At 44.7% G+C, this 21,074-nt stretch overlaps 1 protein-coding gene across 1 annotated transcript in view; it reads left to right on the forward strand.

Annotated features, from left to right (window-relative positions):
* Positions 1 to 10,152: 10,152 nt before the first annotated feature.
* Positions 10,153 to 21,074, forward strand: part of LOC126161969 (otoferlin-like) — a 994,328-nt gene continuing 983,406 nt past the window's right edge. Inside the window, exon 1 of the mRNA XM_049918162.1 lies at positions 10,153 to 10,272. Coding sequence (XP_049774119.1) covers positions 10,194 to 10,272 — 79 coding nt within the window. The 5' untranslated portion in view covers positions 10,153 to 10,193. The remainder of the gene's footprint in view (positions 10,273 to 21,074) is intronic.

Genomic DNA, 21,074 nt, shown 5'->3' on the forward strand with positions numbered 1-21,074 from the left:
TTCTTAGCCTTGGGATTCTTTTCTGAGGATCGAAAGCACAAAACATGGATACCCTTTTTAAACTGAAGGAAAAGACCACAATAATAATAATAACAATAATAACTGGAAGCAGTACTTGGATTCATTGTAAAGAGCAATTTACAAAATCGGCCGTCCTTACTGCACCGAGTGAGTACATCTACAAATCTGAGTGGCATAGTAGGGAAAATGTTACGAGAGGTGTTTAATAAGTAATGTAACGCATTTTTCTTCTCGGCCAACATGGGTTGAAAAAGTGCAACATTTTTGTGGGACATGGTGGAATATTTATGATTTAGCCCCTATTGTTTGAAGTTCAGATACGTATCCTTCAAAATGGTGTCTCTAATGGAGGTGCTTTCCAAGCAGAGAGCTGTCATTGAGTTTATTTTGGTGAAAAAATAGAGTATCTCAGATATTCATAGGCGCTTGAAGAACGTTTACGGAGACTGACAGTGAACAAAAGTATAGTGAGTCGTTGGGCGAGGCGTCGGTCATCATAGCAACAAGGCCGCGCAAACCTGTCGGATTCCCCGCGCGCTGGCCGGCCGAACACAGTTGTGACTCCAGCAGTGTTGGAACGTCCGGTCACCCTCATTCGACTTGATCGACGGATGCATACGAACTTCCTCTCCATGACAACGGTAGCTCTCAGACAAGTCTCCGCAACTGAGTGTAGCTCACAAAACTTCAGTGCACTGTTCTATTTCAGTCACCCAACAGCCCGGATCTCGTACGCTCCGACATATATCTGTTTGACCTAATGAAGGATGCGCTCAGCGGAAATATTACGTGTATAATGGGGAAGTTATTGATGCACTGTGATGTTGGCTACGACGTCGAGCAGTAGACAGGTACCAAGCAAGCATACACGCTCTTCCGGTGAGGTGGTGTGAGGCCATCACATTGAACAGAGAATATGTTGAAATATAGATTTTTTTAGCCCAAACAGTGGGAAATCATACTGTGTGTTGGAATCCTGAATAAAACCAGTCTGCTTTCACAAAAAGAAAGAAAAAAAATTACTGCAAAACTTATTGATCCCCCCTTGTACTCAATACTGCAATCATAGTTCTATACATAAATATGTAATAAGAGCTATTTTGGAGTTACATTCATCTAGGAAGAGCAAACAAACATGTCAAACAGCTTTTTATAACAGGGGATAAAGTTTTATGATAAATTGCCAGAAGAAGTATAAAAGATTGCTCAAATACACTAGTTTGGAAAGGCAGCTAAAACGTTCTTCTCAAGAAAAGAGTATTAGGCAGTTCAAGATTACTCATAGGAGTCGAAATAGTTGAAATAAATACAGCACCTTTTCACGTTTCAGTAGATGATGATGGTTTACTGCCTTCACACGGATCATGCGTCAAGATGTACAGAGCATGGTAGTAATGTCCGCTGGCTACGTTTATCAGATGGATAGTGGAGCATAGCTGAATAGGGCGTCTGGGAACTGAGACGAGGGGCACAACAGCTTCATCTCAGTCCAGGAGGCATCTGCAGATGTGCTCAACGTGTGCGGCAACGAAGGCAAAACTACACACATCAAAAAAAGTTTTGCATCACCGCGGTTCCCAGAACTCCTGAAGATAGACGTTGAGTGTGGATTTTGTATCACAGACACAGTCCCTTTGACTGTCCAGAAATGTCACGAAACCCGCCCAAAGATGCATGAGCAGAGGCTATTAGACGGAGGGGTTCCGACAGCAGATCATTTCCAGTCATTCCACCAGGAAGGAGGTGCACGGCTCGTGTTGTCCGTAGTTCAGTCATCCCTAGACGGTCAATACCGCGGTTCGATCGTGTCCGCATTGTTACTTTGTGCCAGGAAGGGCTCTCAACTAAGGAAGTGTCCAGGCGTCTCAGCGTGAACCAAAGCGATGTTGTTCCAACATGGAGAAGACACAGGAACTGTCGATTACATGCCTCGCTCAGGCCGCCCAAGGGCTACTACTGCAGTGGATGACAGATACGGATTATGGCTCGGAGGACCCCTGACGGCAACGCCACCATTTAGAATAATGCTTTTCGTACAGCCGCAGGACGTCATGCTACGACTCATACTGTGCAAAATAGGCTGCATGATGCGCAACTTCACTCCCGACATCCATGGCGAGGTCCATCTTTGCAAACACGACACCAAGCAGCGTGGTGCAGATGGACCCAACAACATGCCGAATGGACCGCTCAGGTTTTGCATCACGTTCTCTTCAGCGACGAGTGTCGCATATGCCTTCAACCAGACAATTGTCGGAAACGTGTTTGGAGGCATGTACGCCGCTGGTGGTCATGGAACGCGCCGTAACGGCTGTACAATACGTGAATGCCATCCTCCGACCGATAGTGCTACCATATTGGCAGCATATTGCCGAGACATTCGTCTTCATAGACGACAATTCGTGCCTCCAGCGTGCAAATCTTGTGAACGACGTCCTTCAGGATAACCACACCGTTCGACTAGAGTGGCCAGCATTTTCTCCAGACATGAACCCTGTCGAATGCCTGGGATAGATTGAAAAAGAGCTGTTTATGGACGACGTGACCCGCCAATCATTCTGAGGGATCTACGCCGAATAGCGTTGAGGAGTGGCACAATCTGGACCAACAGCGCCTTGATGAACTTGTGGATAGTATGATACGATGAATACAGGCATGCATCAATGCAAGAGGACGAGGTTCTGGGTATTTGAGATACTGGTGTGTACATCAATCTGGATGACCACCTATGATGGTGATACAACAAGCTATTTGTAGTCTTCATGAGCAATAAAAAGGGCGGAAATGATGTTTATGTTGATATCTATTCCAATTTTCAGTAAATTATACGGACCCCCCTGCAGGTCCGGGGTTAGAATAGGCCAGAGGTATTCCTGCCTGTCGTACGAGAAGACTAAAAAGAGTTTCACACGTTTCGGCCTTTATGTGATGGTCCCCTGTAGGGTTTGACTTCCATTCTTCAAAATTTTCCCGAAGAGCGAGCCAATTGGGGAAGGGCGCCTTACAAGGTGGATTGTGTCCATTGTGCATTGAGATCTTTGGCCCACTTTCTCGGCGTCACATTGCAGTCCTGCCTATTCTCCATCTCTTGGGCGAGTACACCTTCCTGGGTCCGTTTTCCACCATGCACTATGCAGTGTCGATTTCTGCGTCGACGATGACCATGGACATCTTTGCACCTGATATCCAGCACGGAAACCAGTCCGTTGTGGTGGGGCCGCCATGTACGCAGCTGGTTGTAGCCCCCTGACCACACAGGGATCACTCTGCTGATGCCTACACTGTTAACTCCCCACGTATTACAAGGGGTAGATGCCCATCCCCTGGGGCATCGGGACTCCCGGCAATTGCCATCCTGCTGTGGCTGGGTGGCGCCCGGGGGGGAGGGCCCCTGGTCAGAGTGGGTGGCATCAGGACGGATGACACGTGATGAAGCATAGTCTCTTGCTGGTGGTGCAACACCAGCAGTCTCAAAGCGATCACGAGCTCAATTCAACGCACATAAGTACGACCCCAAATCGTTCCTCTCCCTGGCCACACCATGGGAGGAACGTCAGGCTAAGGATGGCAGCGGATCTTATTCGCCCGAATACCTTACATGTTCAAGAGCTGATGGGGAATCTTTCATGATGATGAAATCTCAGTTTTTTGTTGAGCATTTAGAGGACAAGTTCAGGTAGGTGAAGGGCTTTCCAAAATGAGATCTGGGTCAGTCTTGATCAAAACAGCATCCTCTGCCCAGTCACGGAAGTTACTCGCTTGTGACAAGCTGGGGGATGTTTCTGTAAACATCACGTTTAAATATGGTCCAGGGTATAATATTCCACAGAGACCTTCTTTTGCAATCCGACGATGAGCTGCGCGCCAGTTTAGAGCGACCAGGTGTACATTTCGTCCGGCGTGTCCACTGCAGTCTGAAAAATAATCAGGTTGCCACCAGTTCCTTCATCTTGGGCTTCGAGGGTGATACATTGCCCAAGAACGTCAAGGTGATGGTCTACCATCGTGATGTAAAGCCCTATACCCCTCCCCCAATGCGGTGCTTTAAGTGCTGGAAGTTTGGCCATATGTCTTCCCACTGTACTTCCAGTGTCACATGCTGAGATTGCGAACGCCCATCACATCCAAATACTCCACGTGCCCCGCCTCCCATCCGTGTCAACTGCGGAGAGCACCATTCGCCTTGCTCCCCTGACTGCAGGATTCTCCAGAACGAAAGGAAAATCGTGGAGTGCAAGACCCTGGACTGACTGACCTACACTGAGGCTAAGAGAAAATTTGAATGCATGCATCTTGTGCATATGACACCGTCTTACGCCGCCGCTACAACAGTTCTGGCACCATCAGCTCGGCCAACCCAACTCACCCCTTGGAGCCAGAAGACTACACCTGCCCCCTTGATGGTGGGGTGGGCATTTCCCTCCCTGTTGCTCCTGCACCACCTACTTCGGGAGCAACACCTCCCAACCATCAGGGACATCCGTCCCCACTTATAAGCCAGAGAAGCGTAAGTCTTCTTCGGCTTCTCTCGCTAGGAAGAGGTCCCTTGGGTCACTCCAGGTTTCTTCTAATGGGAAAGACGACTCCCGCCAGTGGCTGAAGAGCCCAAAAGCAGTTTTTCGTAAGGCTTCACGCTCATCCTCAGTCCTGGAGACTGAGCCAGTGAAGTCCTCCCAGCCAGGGAAACACAAGGAGCAATGAGAGAAATCAAAAAAGAAAACGCCTAAGACCAAGGAAATTGCGGTGGCACCCACACTACTGCTAGAACCTCTGCATCTTAGGATCGGGTGAAGATTTTGGCGTCTGCTGATGACCTAGCTCTCGCCAGACCCTCAGACACAGTGGATATAGACTGCTCAGGCAATAAACCGGTGGCAGCAGGTGACTCATTGAATGTTTCATGCCTTCCCAGTCTCGCGATGTCATCCTCAAGTGGAACTGAGGCGGTTTTTATCATCATATGGCTCAGTTACAGCAACTGTTAAGCTTTACACCTTCTATCTCCATTGCCCTCCAGGAAACCTGGTTCCCAGCAATGCGAACCCATGGCCTCCGTGGCTATAAGGGATAATTAAGGAACCATAGTGACTATAACAAGTGCGAGGTGGAGTTTGCGTTTATGTCCTAACTCGGTCTGTAGTTAACATGTGCCCCTTCAAACCCCTCTTGAAGCTGTGGCTTTCAAAATAAGGACGACGCGGGAAATAACTATCTGCAATGTATATCTTCCTCCAGATGGTGCAGTACCCCTGAATGTATTAGCTGCACTGATTGATCAACTCCCTAAACCTTTCCTACTTCTGGGAGATTTTAATGCCATAACCCCCTTGTGGGGTGGTACCATTCTTACTGGCCGAGCCAGAGATGTCGAAACTTTACTGTCTCAATTCGACCTCTGCCTCTTAAATACTGGGGCCGCCACATATTTCAGTGTGGCTCATGGTAGTTACTCGGCCATTGGTTTATCAATTTGCAGCCCAGGACTTCTCCCATCTACCCACCGGAGAGCGCATGACGACCTGTGTGGTAGTGACCACTTTCCCATCTTCCTGTCACTGCCCCAGCGTCAGGCACACGGACGCCTGCCCAAAGGGGCTTTGAACACGGCGGAATGGGGATCTTTTATCTCTGCTGTCACCGCTGAATCTTCCCCAGACGGTAACATCCATGTGATGGTTGAACAGATGACTAGCACAATTGTTTTTGCGGTAGAAAACGCGATCCCTCGCTCTTTAGTGTGCCCGAGATGTAAGGCAATCCCTTGGTGATCGCCGGAAGTCGCTGAAGCAATTAAGGAGCGTCGGCGAGCTCTACAGCGGCGTAAGTGGCACCCATACCTGGAGCACCTCATAGCTTCAAACGGCTCACTGCCCGTGTTCGGTAACTTATCAAAAAACGGAAGAAGGAGTGTTGGGAGAGACACATTTCCACCATTGGGTGCCACACGTCACCTTCCCAAGTCTGGGCAAAGATCAAACGTCTTTTCGGGTACCAGGCCCTGTCATCTTCAACCGCCTATGGTGCGATGGCGTCTTTCCATCGCAAAGGTGGGAGAGCACCATCACTCCAGTGCTCAAACCCGGTAACAACCCGCTTGATGTGGATAGCTATCGGCCCATCAGCCTCACCAACGTTCTTTGTAAGCTGCTGGAACGTATGGTATGTCGGCAGTTGGGTTGGGTCCTGGAGTCTCGTGGCTTGCTGGCTCCATGGTCGCTCTACCACTGATAATCTTGTGTCCATCGAGTCTGCCATCCGAACAGCCTTTTCCAGACGGCACCACCTGGTTGCCATCTTTTTTGACTTACGTAAAGCATAAGACACAACTTGGCGACATTATATCCCTACCACATTGTATGAGTGGGGTCTCTGGGGACCACTCCCGATTTTTATCCAAAACATCTTGTCGCTCCGTACTTTCCGTGTCCAAGTTGGTGACTCCCATAGTTCCATCCATAGTCAGGAGAATGGAGTCCCGCAGGGCTCTGTATTGAGTGTCTCCCTGTTTTTAGTGGCCATTAACGGTCTAGCAGCAGCTGTCGGGCCCTCTGTCTCACCTTCTCTGTATGCAGACGACTTCTGCATTTCGTACTTCTGCTCCAATACTGTCGTTGCTGAGCGGCGCCTCCAGAGAGCAGTCATGAGCTCTAGCCCACAGCTTTCAGTTTTCAGCCGCAAAGTCATGTGTCATGCACTTCTGTCGGTGTCGTACCGTTCATCCGGAACCAGCACTTTACGTTCATGACGAACCACTCACTGTAGTGGAGACATATCAATTCCTAGGACTGGTTTTCGACGCTCGATTGACTTGGCTCGCTCACCTTCGTCAGCTTAAGCAAAACTGCTGGCAGCACCTCAATGCCCTCCGTTGCCTGAGCAACACCAATTGGGGTGCAGATCGCTGTACGCTGCTGCAGATCTACAGAACCCTTGTCCAATCCCGAACTGACTATGGGAGTGTGGTACATGATTCGGCAGCGCCTTCAGCATTGCATTTACTCGACCCTGTGCACAACTGTGGGGTTCGATTAGCGACGGGAACTTTTAGGACAAGTCCGGTGACCAGCGTATTGGTGGAGGCTGGTGTCCTTCCACTGCAGATCAGACGTGCGCAACTGCTCGCCAGTTACGCATCACATATTCATAGGTCCCCTGAGCATCCGAATTACCGTCTCCTTTTCCCGCCCGCGGCGGTCCATCTCCCGCATCGGTGGCCCAGATCGGCGCTAAGGATTGCAGTTTGCGTGCGGTCCCTTCTATCCGAACTGGAGTCCTTCCCTTTACGTACGGTCCGTTCACGTACGCCACCATGGTGTACTCCTCGGCCGCAGCTTTTCTGGATCTTCTGAATGGCCCTAAGGACTCCGTTAACCCCACCGCTCTCCACTGTCACTTCCTCTCGATTCTTGGCGTGTTCCGGGGCTCTGAAGTGGTTTACACTGACAGCTCAATGGCTGATGGTCACGTAGGCTTCGCATATGTTCATGGAGGACATATTAAGCAGCACACCTTGCCTGTTGGCTGCAGTGTTTTCACTGCAGAGCTGGCGGCTATATCTCGTCCTCGTGAGTACATCCGCTGATGCCCTCCCGAGTCATTTCTCCTGTGTACTAACTCATTGAGCAGCCTACAACCTATCGACCAATGCTACCCTCGCCACTCTCTGGTAGCGTCCATTGAGGAGTGCATCTATGCCCTGGAACAGTCCCGCCGTTCCGTGGTGTTTGTGTGGATCCAAGGACACGTCAAAATCCCCGGCAACGAACTTGCTGACAGGCTGGCCAAACAGGTGACACGGAAACCGCTTCTGGAGATAGGAATCTCCAGAGCTGACCTGTGTTTTGTCTTACACTACAGGGTTTTCCGGCTTTGGGAGACGGAATGGCATAACAGCACGCACAACAAACTGCGTGTCATTAAGGAGACTATGAATATGTGGGAGTCTTTCATGCGGGCCTCTCGCAGGGAATCAGTTGTCCTCTGCCGGCTCCGCATTGGCCATACGTGGCTAATGCATGGTTACCTACTCCGTCGCGAGGACCCCCCTCAGTATCGATGTGGCTCCCAAATGACAGTCGTCCACCTCTTGCTGGACTGACCACTTTTAGCAGCTCTGCGGCAGACTTTTAACTTTCCCAGCACCCTGCCTTCGGTGTTGGGCGACAATGCCTCCACAGCAGCTTTAGTTTTACGTTTTATCCGTGTGAGTGGGTTTTATACTTCGATGTAGGTTTTAGCGCATGTACTTTGTCCCTCTGTGTCCTCCACGATAGTGCTTTTAAGGTGGAAGTTTTAATGTGTTGCAGAGTGGCTAGCTTTCCCTTTTTATTCTCGTGGTTGGCTAGCCACTGTAATCTGCTTTCATGTTTTACTCTCTTCTGTTTCTAGCGTCTCTCTGTTGTTTCCTTGTCCCCTTTTGTTCATTTTAGTGTTCGTTGCCTTCCCTTCGTTCTTGTGGCTTTTCCTTTTTTCCGTTTTGTTATGTTTCGTCCGTTTCATTCTCAGATTGTTTTATTAGGAACAAGGGACCGATGACCTCGCAGTTTGGTCCCTTCTCCCGCCTCTAAACCAACCAACATAATCCGGAACTCTAGGAACCGAGGTGATCCAAAACTTTTTTGATGTGTGTATGTTTCATATTGCAAGTTACCTGAAACAAATTGTGTGTAAATTAACGAACATTAGACAATAGGGAAATAGCGAATGAGGCAGTGCAGTCATGACATTGACCCTGTATTCGGGAGGATGGAACCGTCTGACTTTTCCATGGTTTTCCTGGATCGCTGGGACAACTGCTAGGATCAAGGCCGCAGCTGACATGTCCTGTCCCCGTAGGCTACCTGTTCTATCCTAATAAAGCAAGTATGTATTTTGTGTGTTCTATGTTTTGGCCTACTGATCTGCATTGATGGAACTTGACAAATCCCATGTCATAGTGAGATGATCTGTCGATGTTATTCAATCTGTATATTGAGCAAGCAGTAAAGGAAACAAAAGAAAAATTCTGTGTAGGTATAAAAATCCATGGAGAAGAAATAAAAACTTTGAGGTTCGCCGATGACAGTCTAATTCTGTCAGAGACAGCAAAGGACTTGGAAGAGCAGTTGAACGGAATGGATGGTGTCTTGAAGGGAGGATATAAGATGAACATCAACAAAAGCAAAACGAGGATAATGGAATGTAGTCGAATTAAGTCGGGTGATGCTGAGGGAATTAGATTAGGAAATGAGACACTTAAAGTAGTAAAGGAGTTTTGCTATTTGGGGAGCAAAATAACTGATGATGGTCGAAGTAGAGAGGCTATAAAATGTAGACTGGCAATGCCAAGGAAAGCGTTTCTGAAGAAGAGAAATTTGTTAACATCGAGTATAGATTTAAGTGTCAGGAAGTCGTTTCTGAAAGTATTTGTATGGAGTGTAGCCATGTATGGAAGTGAAACATGGACGATAAATAGTTTAGACAAGAAGAGAATAGAAGCTTTCCAGATGTGGTGCTACAGAAGAATGCTGAAGATTAAATGGGTAGATCAAATAACTAATGAGAAGGTATTGAATATGATTGGGGAGAAAAGGAGTTTGTGGCACAACTTGACAAGAAGAAGGGATCGGTTGGTAGGACATGTTCTGAGGCATCAAGAGATCACCAATTTAGTATTGGAGGGCAGCGTGGAGGGTAAAAATCGTAGAGGGAGACCAAGAGATGAATACGCTAAACAGATTCAGAAGGATGTAGGCTGCAGTAGGTATTGGGAGACGAAGGATCTTGCACAGGATAGAGTAGCATGGAGAGCTGCATCAAACCAGTCTCAGGACTGAAGACCACAACAACAACAACAACAATACGTGAATGAATAATCATTTATTGATTTAAAAATCTTGTACTCATAGGAAAGACAAAAAGCAAATGCCTATGCTTACGTTGCATTCCAGTTTATAGGTAGTTAGTACGAGTAACAGGTTCCGGAGTGTTTTTCTCGGGAGAGCTGATCGCGAGCTGAGCATTCCGATATCGCAGCGGCTGGAAGCCGACGATAAGAAGGAGGAGTGCGGTGCGCATGCGCTGTGGCCCTGGCGAGCGCGGCCGCCTGTGGCGCGGGTAGCGGCAGCCAGTGCGCGAGGCGCTTCCCAGAGGCAGCGGCAGCAGCAGCAGGTGGCGGCTACAGCTGCAGCGGGATGGCGCTCTGGGTCCGCGTGCGCGCCCTGCAGGGCGACCGAGCCAGGGGCGACAAGCTCATCAGGGCCGACTTCAGAGGTCAGTACATACAGCCTCACCTAAAATGTGAATAGCTACACAAACCAACCGTTTTCACCAAAAACTGTTCGGGAGCAGTACCATAATCGTTTGTCATGCACAATAATAAAACATCTTCAAACTCTAAAAGAAAATTAATTGGCACACCAGAGGTGATCCATCAAAAAATAGTGTAGAAGCAGTGTCGTTTTCAGCCTCTTGTAAGCTTTTGATTCAACAACCCTCATGCCTTAACAACTTGAAGATTATAATTAGTAATTTATGTAGTGAGCCTAAGGCAGCAGTGGGTGTAACAGTAAGATATTTCTTGAAGATCTGAGTTCTTTGGAGGGTCTAATGACATCGTTTAGGACAAAGTTTACAAAGTTTGCGTTATTGTGTGTTCGATTGATAATAGATTATGAAGCTAAACTGTTTGTACCTTCACACAATTTGAAAAATTATTACGGTGTAGACGTAATATGGTCGTAGGTTGTGTTCCAAAAGCAAACAGCATAGAGACAGAAATGATAACACTCTCTGCAGGACCTGACCATCATTTTGCAGGGCAATGCTCAAGCACGTACAGTGCAAGCTGTTACTGATTTGTCTGAATGATGGGGGTCCTAAGTGCTATACCACCTATTGCACTTCCCCGACTTAAGCCCTCTTAAGTTCAACTCGATTTCTAAGATGAAGAAAACACTTCACGGTATTCGCTTCAGAACTGCAACGAATTCGGCGGGCAATAGACCGCGCCGCTCGAACTGTCAACACAACTGGCACTACTAAGAGTATCCTACGACTTCCGCATCGCTGGAAACGGGTTATACACAATGCTGGTGACTATCTTGAAGGTCAATAAAACTTTGAAAAACGTATCTATCCTGTACGAGCTGTAAATAAATAGTGGCCATTATTAAAGTTCCAACCCTCGTATATGAAAATAACCAAAAAAAAGGCTTCTGATACATTAGTAGGGAAAGAAGATGTTGTCTTGTGTGAAACAACAATGTGTATGGCATTTTATAGTTGGAATCACACTCTCAAGCGGAAAAATATCGTCGTAAGTAGCATCTGATTCCGATTTTGACTCTTAAGAATGAGCAGGACATAACGACGCAAGGAAATTTGATCTACGGTGATCGACCATGGAGCTAATAAACATAGGTCCTCACTTCACTACTTCATCTAATCCTCATAACAAATACGGAATACAAACATTGTACCGCATATAAAGCTCGTATTGCAAATAAAATACCTTTGTACGAAACAGAGCTATCCAATAGTGTGGATAGTATTAAGCATCAAACTGTCCTAACTGTTTATCGCTAAAACCATCTCACATGTAAAGGAAAAACGTGAAAATATGTGAACATATTACATTATACACCGCAGAGATGGTAAGTGGTTATTGGTAATATCTAACGTCAAATTGCCTCAACTTCTTTTCATTACGGGATGGATAAACGACTGGGAGATGTGAAAAGAAAATGGGAAAATGACAGAAATACCATATAAAATAACGACGCTGCAAGCCGTGAACGATTTCTGTTTATTACCTCAGCTTTAAGTCTGCTGCATCAAAGGTGTCATGCTTTAGCTGAAGATTAAGTCTCCGAAACAGATAACAGAAATTGATAAAGAAACAAAATGTACTTGGTTTAGTAGACTTCCCGTAAGAAAAGACTGCATAAATTAGCAATCTTATCTTGAGAGAACCGTTCTCAGTCAAGTTATGAAATAGATCAAAGCTGCATAGACGATCCTGTGAGTGTACATTCAAATACTGGTCCACTGATTAAGATCTAGGTTTTCCATGATTTTTTCACATCGGTTGAAAGGAAAAATGAGACCATATAAATAAATATTTGTTACACACACAAATATCTTGCAGCTGGCTCTGACTTTCAGAAAACATTTTCAGACAATCCCTACCATCTTTCCCTATTACACGCAATGAATAAATATTTAGATACGATACCGGTTAAATGTGGAATCAAACCGCCCATAACGAATATGGGAAGTTTATTTGTATATGATTCCACACTCACAAATTTATTGACGAAAAATTCCATTTTCTACCCTGCCTGTAATAAAATAAATTATTTTCACAACGATCAGCTGATTTTGGCTTTTATGCATTTTCAAGTGCATACTCCTACACTCTTATGTACAAGCATAGGAATGTTGTTGTTGTGGTCTTCAGTCCCGAGACTGGTTTGATGCAGCTCTCCATGCTACTCTATCCTGTGCAAGCTTCTTCATCTCCCAGTACCTACTGCAACCTACATCCTTCTGAATCTGCTTAGTATATTCATCTCTTGGTCTCCCCCTACGATTTTTACCCTCCACGCTGCCCTCCAATACTAAATTGCTGATCCCTTGATGCCTCAGAACATGTCCTACCAACCAATCCCTTCTTCTGGTCAAGTTGTGCCACAAACTTCTCTTCTCCCCAATCCTATTCAATACTTCCTCATTAGTTATGTGATCTACCCATCTAACCTTCAGCATTCTTCTGTAGCACCACATTTCGAAAGCTTCTATTCTCTTCTTGTCCAAACTATTTACCGTCCATGTTTCACTTCCATACATGGCTACACTCCATACAAATACTTTCAGCAATGACTTCCTGACACTTAAATCTATACTCGATGTTAACAAATTTCTCTTCTTCAGAAACGCTTTCCTTGCCACTGCCAGTCTATATTTTATATCCTCTCTACTTCGACCATCATCAGTTATTTTGCTCCCCAAATAGCAAAACTCCTTTACTACTTTAAGTGTCTCATTTCCTAATCTAATACCGTCAACATCACCCGACTTAATTCGACTACATTCCATTATCCTCGTTTTGCTTTTGTTGATGTTCATCTTATATCCTCCCTTCAAGACACCATCCATTCCGTTCAATTGCTCTTCCAAGTCCTTTGCTGTCTCTGACAGAATTAGAATGTCATCGGCGAACCTCAAAGTTTTTATTTCTTCTCCATGGATTTTTATACCTACACAGAATTTTTCTTTTGTTTCCTTTACTGCTTGCTCAATATACAGATTGAATAACATCGGGGAGAGGCTACAACCCTGTCTTACTCCCTTCCCAACCACTGCTTCCATTTCATGTCCCTCGACTCTTATAACTGCCATCTGGTTTCTGTACAAATTGTAAATAGCCTTTCGCTCCCTGTATTTTACCCCTGCCACCTTTAGAATTTGAAGGAGACTATTCCAGTCAACATTGTCAAAAGCTTTCTTTAAATCTACAAATGCTAGAAACGTAAGTTTGCCTTTCCTGAATCTTTCTTCTAAGATAAGTCGTAAGGTCAGTATTGCCTCACGTGTTGCAGTATTTCTACGGAATCCAAACTGATCTTCCCCGAGGTCAGCTTCTACTAGTTTTTCCATTCGTCTGTAAAGAATTCGTGTCAGTATTTTGCAGCTGTGGCTTATTAAACTGATTTTTCGGTAATTTTCACATCTGTCAACACCTGCTTCCTTTGGGATTGGAATTATTATATTCTTCTTGAAGTCTGAGGGTATTTCGCCTGTTTCATACATCTTGCTCACCAGATGGTAGAGTTTTGTCAGGACTGGCTCTCCCAATGCCGTCAGTAGTTCCAATGGAATGTTGTCTACTCCGGGGGCCTTGTTTCGACTCAGGTCTTTCAGTGCTCTGTCAAACTCTTCACGCAGTATCGTATCCCCCATTTCATCTTCATCTACATCCTCTTCCATTTCCATAATATTGTCCTCAGGTACATCGCCCTAGTATAGACCCTCTATATACTCCTTCCACCTTTCTGCTTTCCCTTCTTTGCTTAGAACTGGGTTTCCATCTGAGCTCTTGATGTTCATACAAGTGGTTCTCTTATCTCCAAAGGTCTCTTTAATTTTCCTGTAGGCAGTATCTATCTTACCCCTAGTGCGGAATATGCACTTGAAAATGCCGAACAGCCAGAAATCAGCGGACTGTGACATAAATAACAGTGACTTCACTTTAGTCAGGGTGGAAAACAGAAATCTCCTTCAACACGAGAAGGTACGTTGACAAGCCGATGCTATTCACAAACTAGTTCTGTTTTTCCAGTATGATTTGGACAATGAATGTAATGAATTGGTAACCACAACAACAATCGTAGTTTTTATTCCACTTGAGGTTCCTTCTAAACTTACAGAAATGCTTAATGTGTACCAATAATTATTTCATGCTACTTTGTAAAACATTTGTGAGACATTTGCAAGTTATTTTCTACTGGGTAGGGCCCCACAGCCTCAATAAATTTGAGAAACACTTTGATTCTACCAGGCTCCATTTTAAATTACATTATTTCCGCTACTATTTTCAGACATTGTTCGTGCTCAAGTGAATCTATAGTATCAGATATGGACGCTTCATTGTCAGTTCGTTAAACAATATGCGTACCATGCATATTTGTGCACAGCACTGTCGTCAACGGTCATCTCGTAAAATGACGACTGTTTTGTGACAACGATGGGTCCACGTCTGATGCTACATGTGCTCTTGAAAATGGACAGTATCTGAAACTAATAGTGAAAATAAAGTAATTTCAAACACAGCCAGTCAAAATCATGCCATTCTTCACATTTAAAAGTGATATCTTTAAGCGTTGCCGTATCTTTGAATTTACTAGTGGAAGAGATAAACCTGCAGAAACGGTACAGGTTGCTACTCGAAAACGAATAACAGAAATTTTAAACTGTTTACCCATCATTTACCTGGCAGCATCTACCACCGACGTATGCCTCAACTGGTTCAAACCTCGCGTCGCTCTTCAGTTGTTTTTAACAATTTAGCCATATTCTTTGAGTGTGTAGAAAATATTAAATAAGCCGCTCAGAACTCAACCGAAAGGATTACCCACGTGTTTCTCGTTAATTTCATAAGGCCAGTGGCGTACCGATAATGAGGCAGGAAGAACGACAACGAGGTCGTTAGAGCACAAGTTTGGATTGTTTCAAGGATAGGAATGGAAATCGGCGGTGGCCTTTCAAGGGAATCATCCCAGAATTTGCCTGGAGCGATTTGGGGAAATAACGGCGAATCTAAATGTGGATGGCCGGAAGCGAATGTGAACCGTCTTCCTCCCGCACGCGAGTCCAGTGTATCACCCACTGTGTCACCCGCTCGGTCGAAGGGATACCAAGTGTATTAAACATGACGCCTTCTTTAACCGATTTTTACTGAAGATTACCATAGTTTCAGCTATCAGTCATGCTCATATTCCCGAATTTCGTCACGTTTATCATCCAGTTTTCCGTAGAAGCCGAAAATTGTTTTTATGTTGAGTTTTCTTCCTCTTACCTAGTAATATTTATAGCCCAGCTGTATATAGGTATTAGTTAATTTCCAGTATTCCTAATCGTATGGAAGTTTAGACAATGTGCCCGAAAAGTATTTACTTATAAGTATATATCGACTATTACGTTTATTTTTTGCTAATGCGGTAAGCATTTTTACTATAATAAAACGCGGGAACACAAACAAAGGGCACCACTTGAATAATGTTTGAATTGTAGACTTCAGGATGAGAGAAACAGCAGTTCTCATTAATGACGACAAAGGAACGGCGTACATGGTGCGTAAATTTTCAGGCCCGGCCTTTCCGTTACTTTCGAGAAACAAGGCAGCGCTCCCAACAGGGCGGTTCTAATTAAGAGAGAGCCGCGGCGCAGCGCTGAGCGGGCACCCTGCTTTGTGCTGTACCCTACTGTCCTCCTACTCTACTCTCCTACCCTTAGTCTACTGTACCGTGCGCCGCCGCGGCCGTCTTTCTTTGAGCGAGTCTGGTGAGCGGCTTGTGGAGAGGACCACAAGGAAAGCTTCCATCACTGCCGGCTGCCTTATCCCATTCACGCTCCACCTCCATAGTCTACCCAGTCAGCGAAGGAAAGCCATATCTAGCTGAAGAAGCTTCCTAGACACGTCACAGAAGCGATGAAACCATTAGTACCTCTATGTTCAATGTGTTACCTTGATGCGCAACCGCAAATCTAAAACATTTCCAATAGTACCAAAACTTTAAATTTTTGACTCGTGAAAGTCTTGTCCCGAGGAAAAAAGTTGAATCTAAAATGCAACTTCTACACTATTTCTTCATTCCTTACTGCACAAAAACAGGCTGCCACGAATTTCTAGCTTCTTAATGTGTAGCAAAAAGTGACGGTTACTTGTAATAGTTATTCAACCACTAACGAGAAGCAAAATCGGAAATTATATCCTTCTCGTTACTTTCCCCTCTCATTCTCAATTTGAGTATTATAGCTAGAAAACCACGCATCCAAAAATTGTAATTTACAGTAAGAAGCGCTGCTCCTCGCGGATTGAATTGCAGCAATTAGAATCTCTCAAGGAATCTCGACATCCATTTTTTATTCTTTTTAGTAACCAGAAGCTGAAAATAAACGTAATATTTCAGTCATGAATTTTTTCAGTTATTCCTCCATATGGAAAAAATTGCCGTTGATTATAACGCATTTGTTTTTAATGTGCTAATCATCGATTCATCGCTGTATAAACTACGTGTAAAAATTGTTTCAACCATTCAAACACAATAACATTAGAATTTACTCGTTATTATCACACGTATAGTAAGCAATGATTGCCGGCCGTGGTGGCCGAGCGGTTCTAGGCGCTACAGTCTGGAACCGCGCGACCGCTACGGTCGCAGGTTCGAATCCTGCCTCGGCCAGGGGTGTGTGTGATGTCATTAGGTTAGTTAGGTTTAAGTAGTTCTATGGGACTGATGACCTCAGAAGTTAAGTCCCATAATGCTCAGAACCATTTTTTTCAGCAATGATTTTTCGAATGTATGGCGAAAATATTTTGATATTAATTTATTCCCTTACGAACTGTGGAAATAACAATACACTGAGGTGACAAGTCATGGGATAGCGATATGCAATTATAGAGATGGCATTAGTACCGCATACACAAGGAATAAAAGAACAGTGCACTGGCGGAACTGACATTTGTACTCAGGTGAGTCATGTGAAACGGTTTCCGACGTGGTTATAAGACTCTGAACTCAGAATGGTATTTGGAGTTACAGGCATGAAACATCCCATTTCGTAAATCGTTAGGGAATTCACTATTCCGAGAACCACAGTGTCAACAGTGTGGTGCCGAGAATACCAAATATCACCGATTACCTCTTACCATGGACAACACAGTGGCCGACGGCCTTCACTTAACCACCAAGAGCCGTGACCTTTACGTTGAGTTTCCCGTGCTAACAGACAAGCACCATTGCCTGAAGTAACCGCAGATATCAATGTGGGACGTACGATGAACGTATTCGTTTGGACAGTGCGGCGATATTTGGAGTTAAAGGGGCTATGGCAGCAGACGGCCGACTCGGGTGGCTTTGCTAACAGCACGACATCGGCTGCAGGCGTCTTCTCACCCTAGACGACTGAAAATCAAAAACGTTCAAATGTGTGTGAAATCTTATGGGACTTAACTGCCAAGGTCATCAGTCCCTAAGCGTACACATTACTTAACCTAAATTATCCTAAGGACAAACACGCACACCCATGCCCGAGGGAGGACTCGAACCTCCGCCGGGACCAGCCGCACAGTCCACGACTGCAGCGCCTGTGACCGCTCGGCTAATCCCGCGCGGCGACTGAAAATCCGTGGCCTTTCAAATGAGTCTCGAATTCAGTCGGTAAGAACTAATGGTAGGGTTTAGTCGGCGCAGATCCAACGAAACAATGGACCCAGGCTGTGAGCAAGGCACCGTGGGAGCTGCTGGCTGTTCATTAATGGTGTGGGCTATGTTTGTGTAGAATGAACTAGGTCTTCTGGCCCAACTCAATAGATCATTGACTGGAAATGGTCATGTTAGTCAACCTGGAGACCATTTGCAGCCTTTAATGGATTTCATGCGTGACAATGCACCATGTCGCTGGGACACAATTGTTCTGGACAATTCGGGCGAATGATGTGGCCAGAGAGTTCGCCCCACATGAATCCCATCGAACACAATGGGACATAATCGGTTGGTCAGTTCTGCACAAAATCCTTCACAGGCAACACTTTTGCAATTACGTACGATTATAGAGGCAGCAAGGCTCAATATTTTTGCTGGGGACTTCCAATGACTTGTTAAGCCCATGCTACGTCGCGTTGCTGTACTACCCCGGGTAAAGGAGGTGAGACACGAAATTGGGAGCTATACCATGACTTCTCTCGCCAAAGTATATTTCGGGTACTCATACTGGTTGTTATGCCATCTCACAGACATACTTTTTTGGAATTTGGGTGCGAGTCATGTCATCGACTAAGACGAAACGTGAAGAATTGACTGTCTTATCTGTCGTACACTCGTCTCATATGGAGAGAGATTATCACAAGTGATTTGCTACCACAGTATTAGGTCATCAGGTGGAGACACGATTCCAGATTTATACTCAAAAGCACGTCTTTTGCCTGTTTTGAAATACAGTTCTTGTAATTAAGGAATCCGGACTCGTTTCACGGCGCAATCCAAAGCGTCATACTACCACTAAATACTTCCCACTAAATACTTCCTTCTGTTCGATGTCAATCAGACGTGAAAGACGAAAAAATCTTTTGCTAATTTCTGTATTAGTTGGTACTTTCAGCCTAAAGCGACCAGTATAACTGCAGCATTTTATTTTGGTAACTATATAGTTACCACACTAGAGCGGGGGACAATGGAGTTAGGCAAATAACGTAAATTATAAATCAGGAACTCCTTATAAATGTAACATGGAAGTAGTGCAGTAATATACTTGGTTTTCCATGGTTTTTGCAACAAATGTCTAGGAGTAATACGCCACGTGATGGGGAACAACTTGTGCTACAATAAAAAATGTTCGCTGGTGCTTCTTAGTGACACTAGGCTTCTTTTATACCTGGTTATAGGCATACTGCTGGGGTGCAGCAGGACACAAGCACTGTGCGGTGTCCGTTTGCTATGTGTCTTGCCCGTTGTCCAATTGCCTGCTTCGTGTGAAGTCTTTCTTCGGTCAGAAGCACACTTTCTTCACGTTTTTGTGTTGAAAATTACTATCAATTTACTGAATTAGGTAGTATGTGGGGGGGGGGAGGGGTACAACAGTGCTAGTTAACGGATCCAGCTAATTTGGTGAAATCTCGTCATCCCAGGGCCACCAAAGCACAAGCGAACACTTTTTCTCTAACAAAAGTTGTTCCTCATATGCATTTGATACAATGAGTTTGAAACACAAGTATATTTTGAGCGGACGTGTTCCAATTTGGTCCAAATTAATCCAATATTCGTTCTTATCACTGCGAATTGTCACATTGCCGAAGATTCAACAAAATATTTTGGTCTCTTACGTAAACTGCTAAGTTTCACGTTCCAGCACTTTTCTAGAGTTGACTACAAAACGAACGCAAGATGCAATGTTGCGGAATGTTCTATAGATCTATGAATTATCGTATTCGTCCAAACTTTACCTCAGACACTGTAACCCACCATACACTTAGGACAGGTTGATACTATGCTCTTATACTGCAGTATTATACTGTATATTAGACTGGTTTTAAGTTCCTAAAAATACGATAACCCCCTGTTTTTGCCTCTGACTGGCCGCTCGCAAGACATACCACACGCTGGACTCCCAAGAAGTATAACCACTCGACAAATGGACAATGGAAGTAGGCAACACACAACGGTCTACATAGTCTCTTGAACGTTATTAAGAACGCATGTCCCGCCTTGTGGGTTTCATATCAGAAAGTGCCGCAACACTTTGTGGCTTTACCGAATACTGTAACCACTACGGTGTTTCGTAATATCGATACTCAACTTTCATAGCTTTATTTCTACTGTTCTCGTTCACGTGGGCCAGAAGAAATGACATTGCTGACAGACTTCTGTTCATAACGTCGCGCTTTGTCATCGCATGCTCTGCAGTGACACATGGAAATAGTTATAGAACAATATAAATACGTTATAGCCACACAATCTGCAGATTGTGAAGCCGTTAAGAGTTACTTTTAAATTAATTATTAATATGTAATCTACTAAGTCTTCACTAGAGGTTTTGGTACCGTTCTACGTACTTCATCGATTCAGCTCCTTAGTTCAGTTATGCTGAAGTGGCAACGCCGTGTTATTACATTAAATAAGCTTTGAATTCATAAAACGCCACCCGCTCAAATTTTATCCATTGAAAACCATTTCTCTGTTGACTTTTTGTTCAGAACTGATGCTACTACACTACCAAACGTTTTGTATGTAGATGCCAGCCAAATTAAATTAGTGGGTGCGCTTCTATTAATTTATTCTTTTAGTATATTGTTCCGGAATGGTAGTGTTGGCTCCCTCTTTACTCCTCCCGAACGAGCATCAGAAACGATTCAGCTATCATCGAAATTACTGTTACATTCGGGGAGTGATATACCATTGGGTAGAAAAATCACATGATGAACGGTATCTGCCAAGCGGAAAATCATTCTTACATATACACCATCACTGTCCTGCTGTAATACATCTCCAAGTATGGGTTCGAGAATCAATGGGAATAGATCGATGAAGTACACCTTCCCCAATTTAACGGCCTTTCTTAAGAGTAGTAGCTGGTCGAAGAATCCCAAAAACACCACGATTCCCAAATCAACTGTAATCCACCAATATAACACTGAATAAAAAGCTGCATTATACCTTACCAGACTCGTGTAAGCTACCATTACAACTGAAATTAATGGGTGAGTGAATATAACGTAATTTGTCGCTCATCAACCTAATGATATATATGCATTTCTTAATCCGTTACAACAGGTTGCATCAGAAAACCAGCTGCTT

The sequence above is a fragment of the Schistocerca cancellata genome, chromosome 1 (assembly GCF_023864275.1).
Source record: "Schistocerca cancellata isolate TAMUIC-IGC-003103 chromosome 1, iqSchCanc2.1, whole genome shotgun sequence".
Lineage (NCBI taxonomy): Eukaryota > Metazoa > Arthropoda > Insecta > Orthoptera > Acrididae > Schistocerca > Schistocerca cancellata.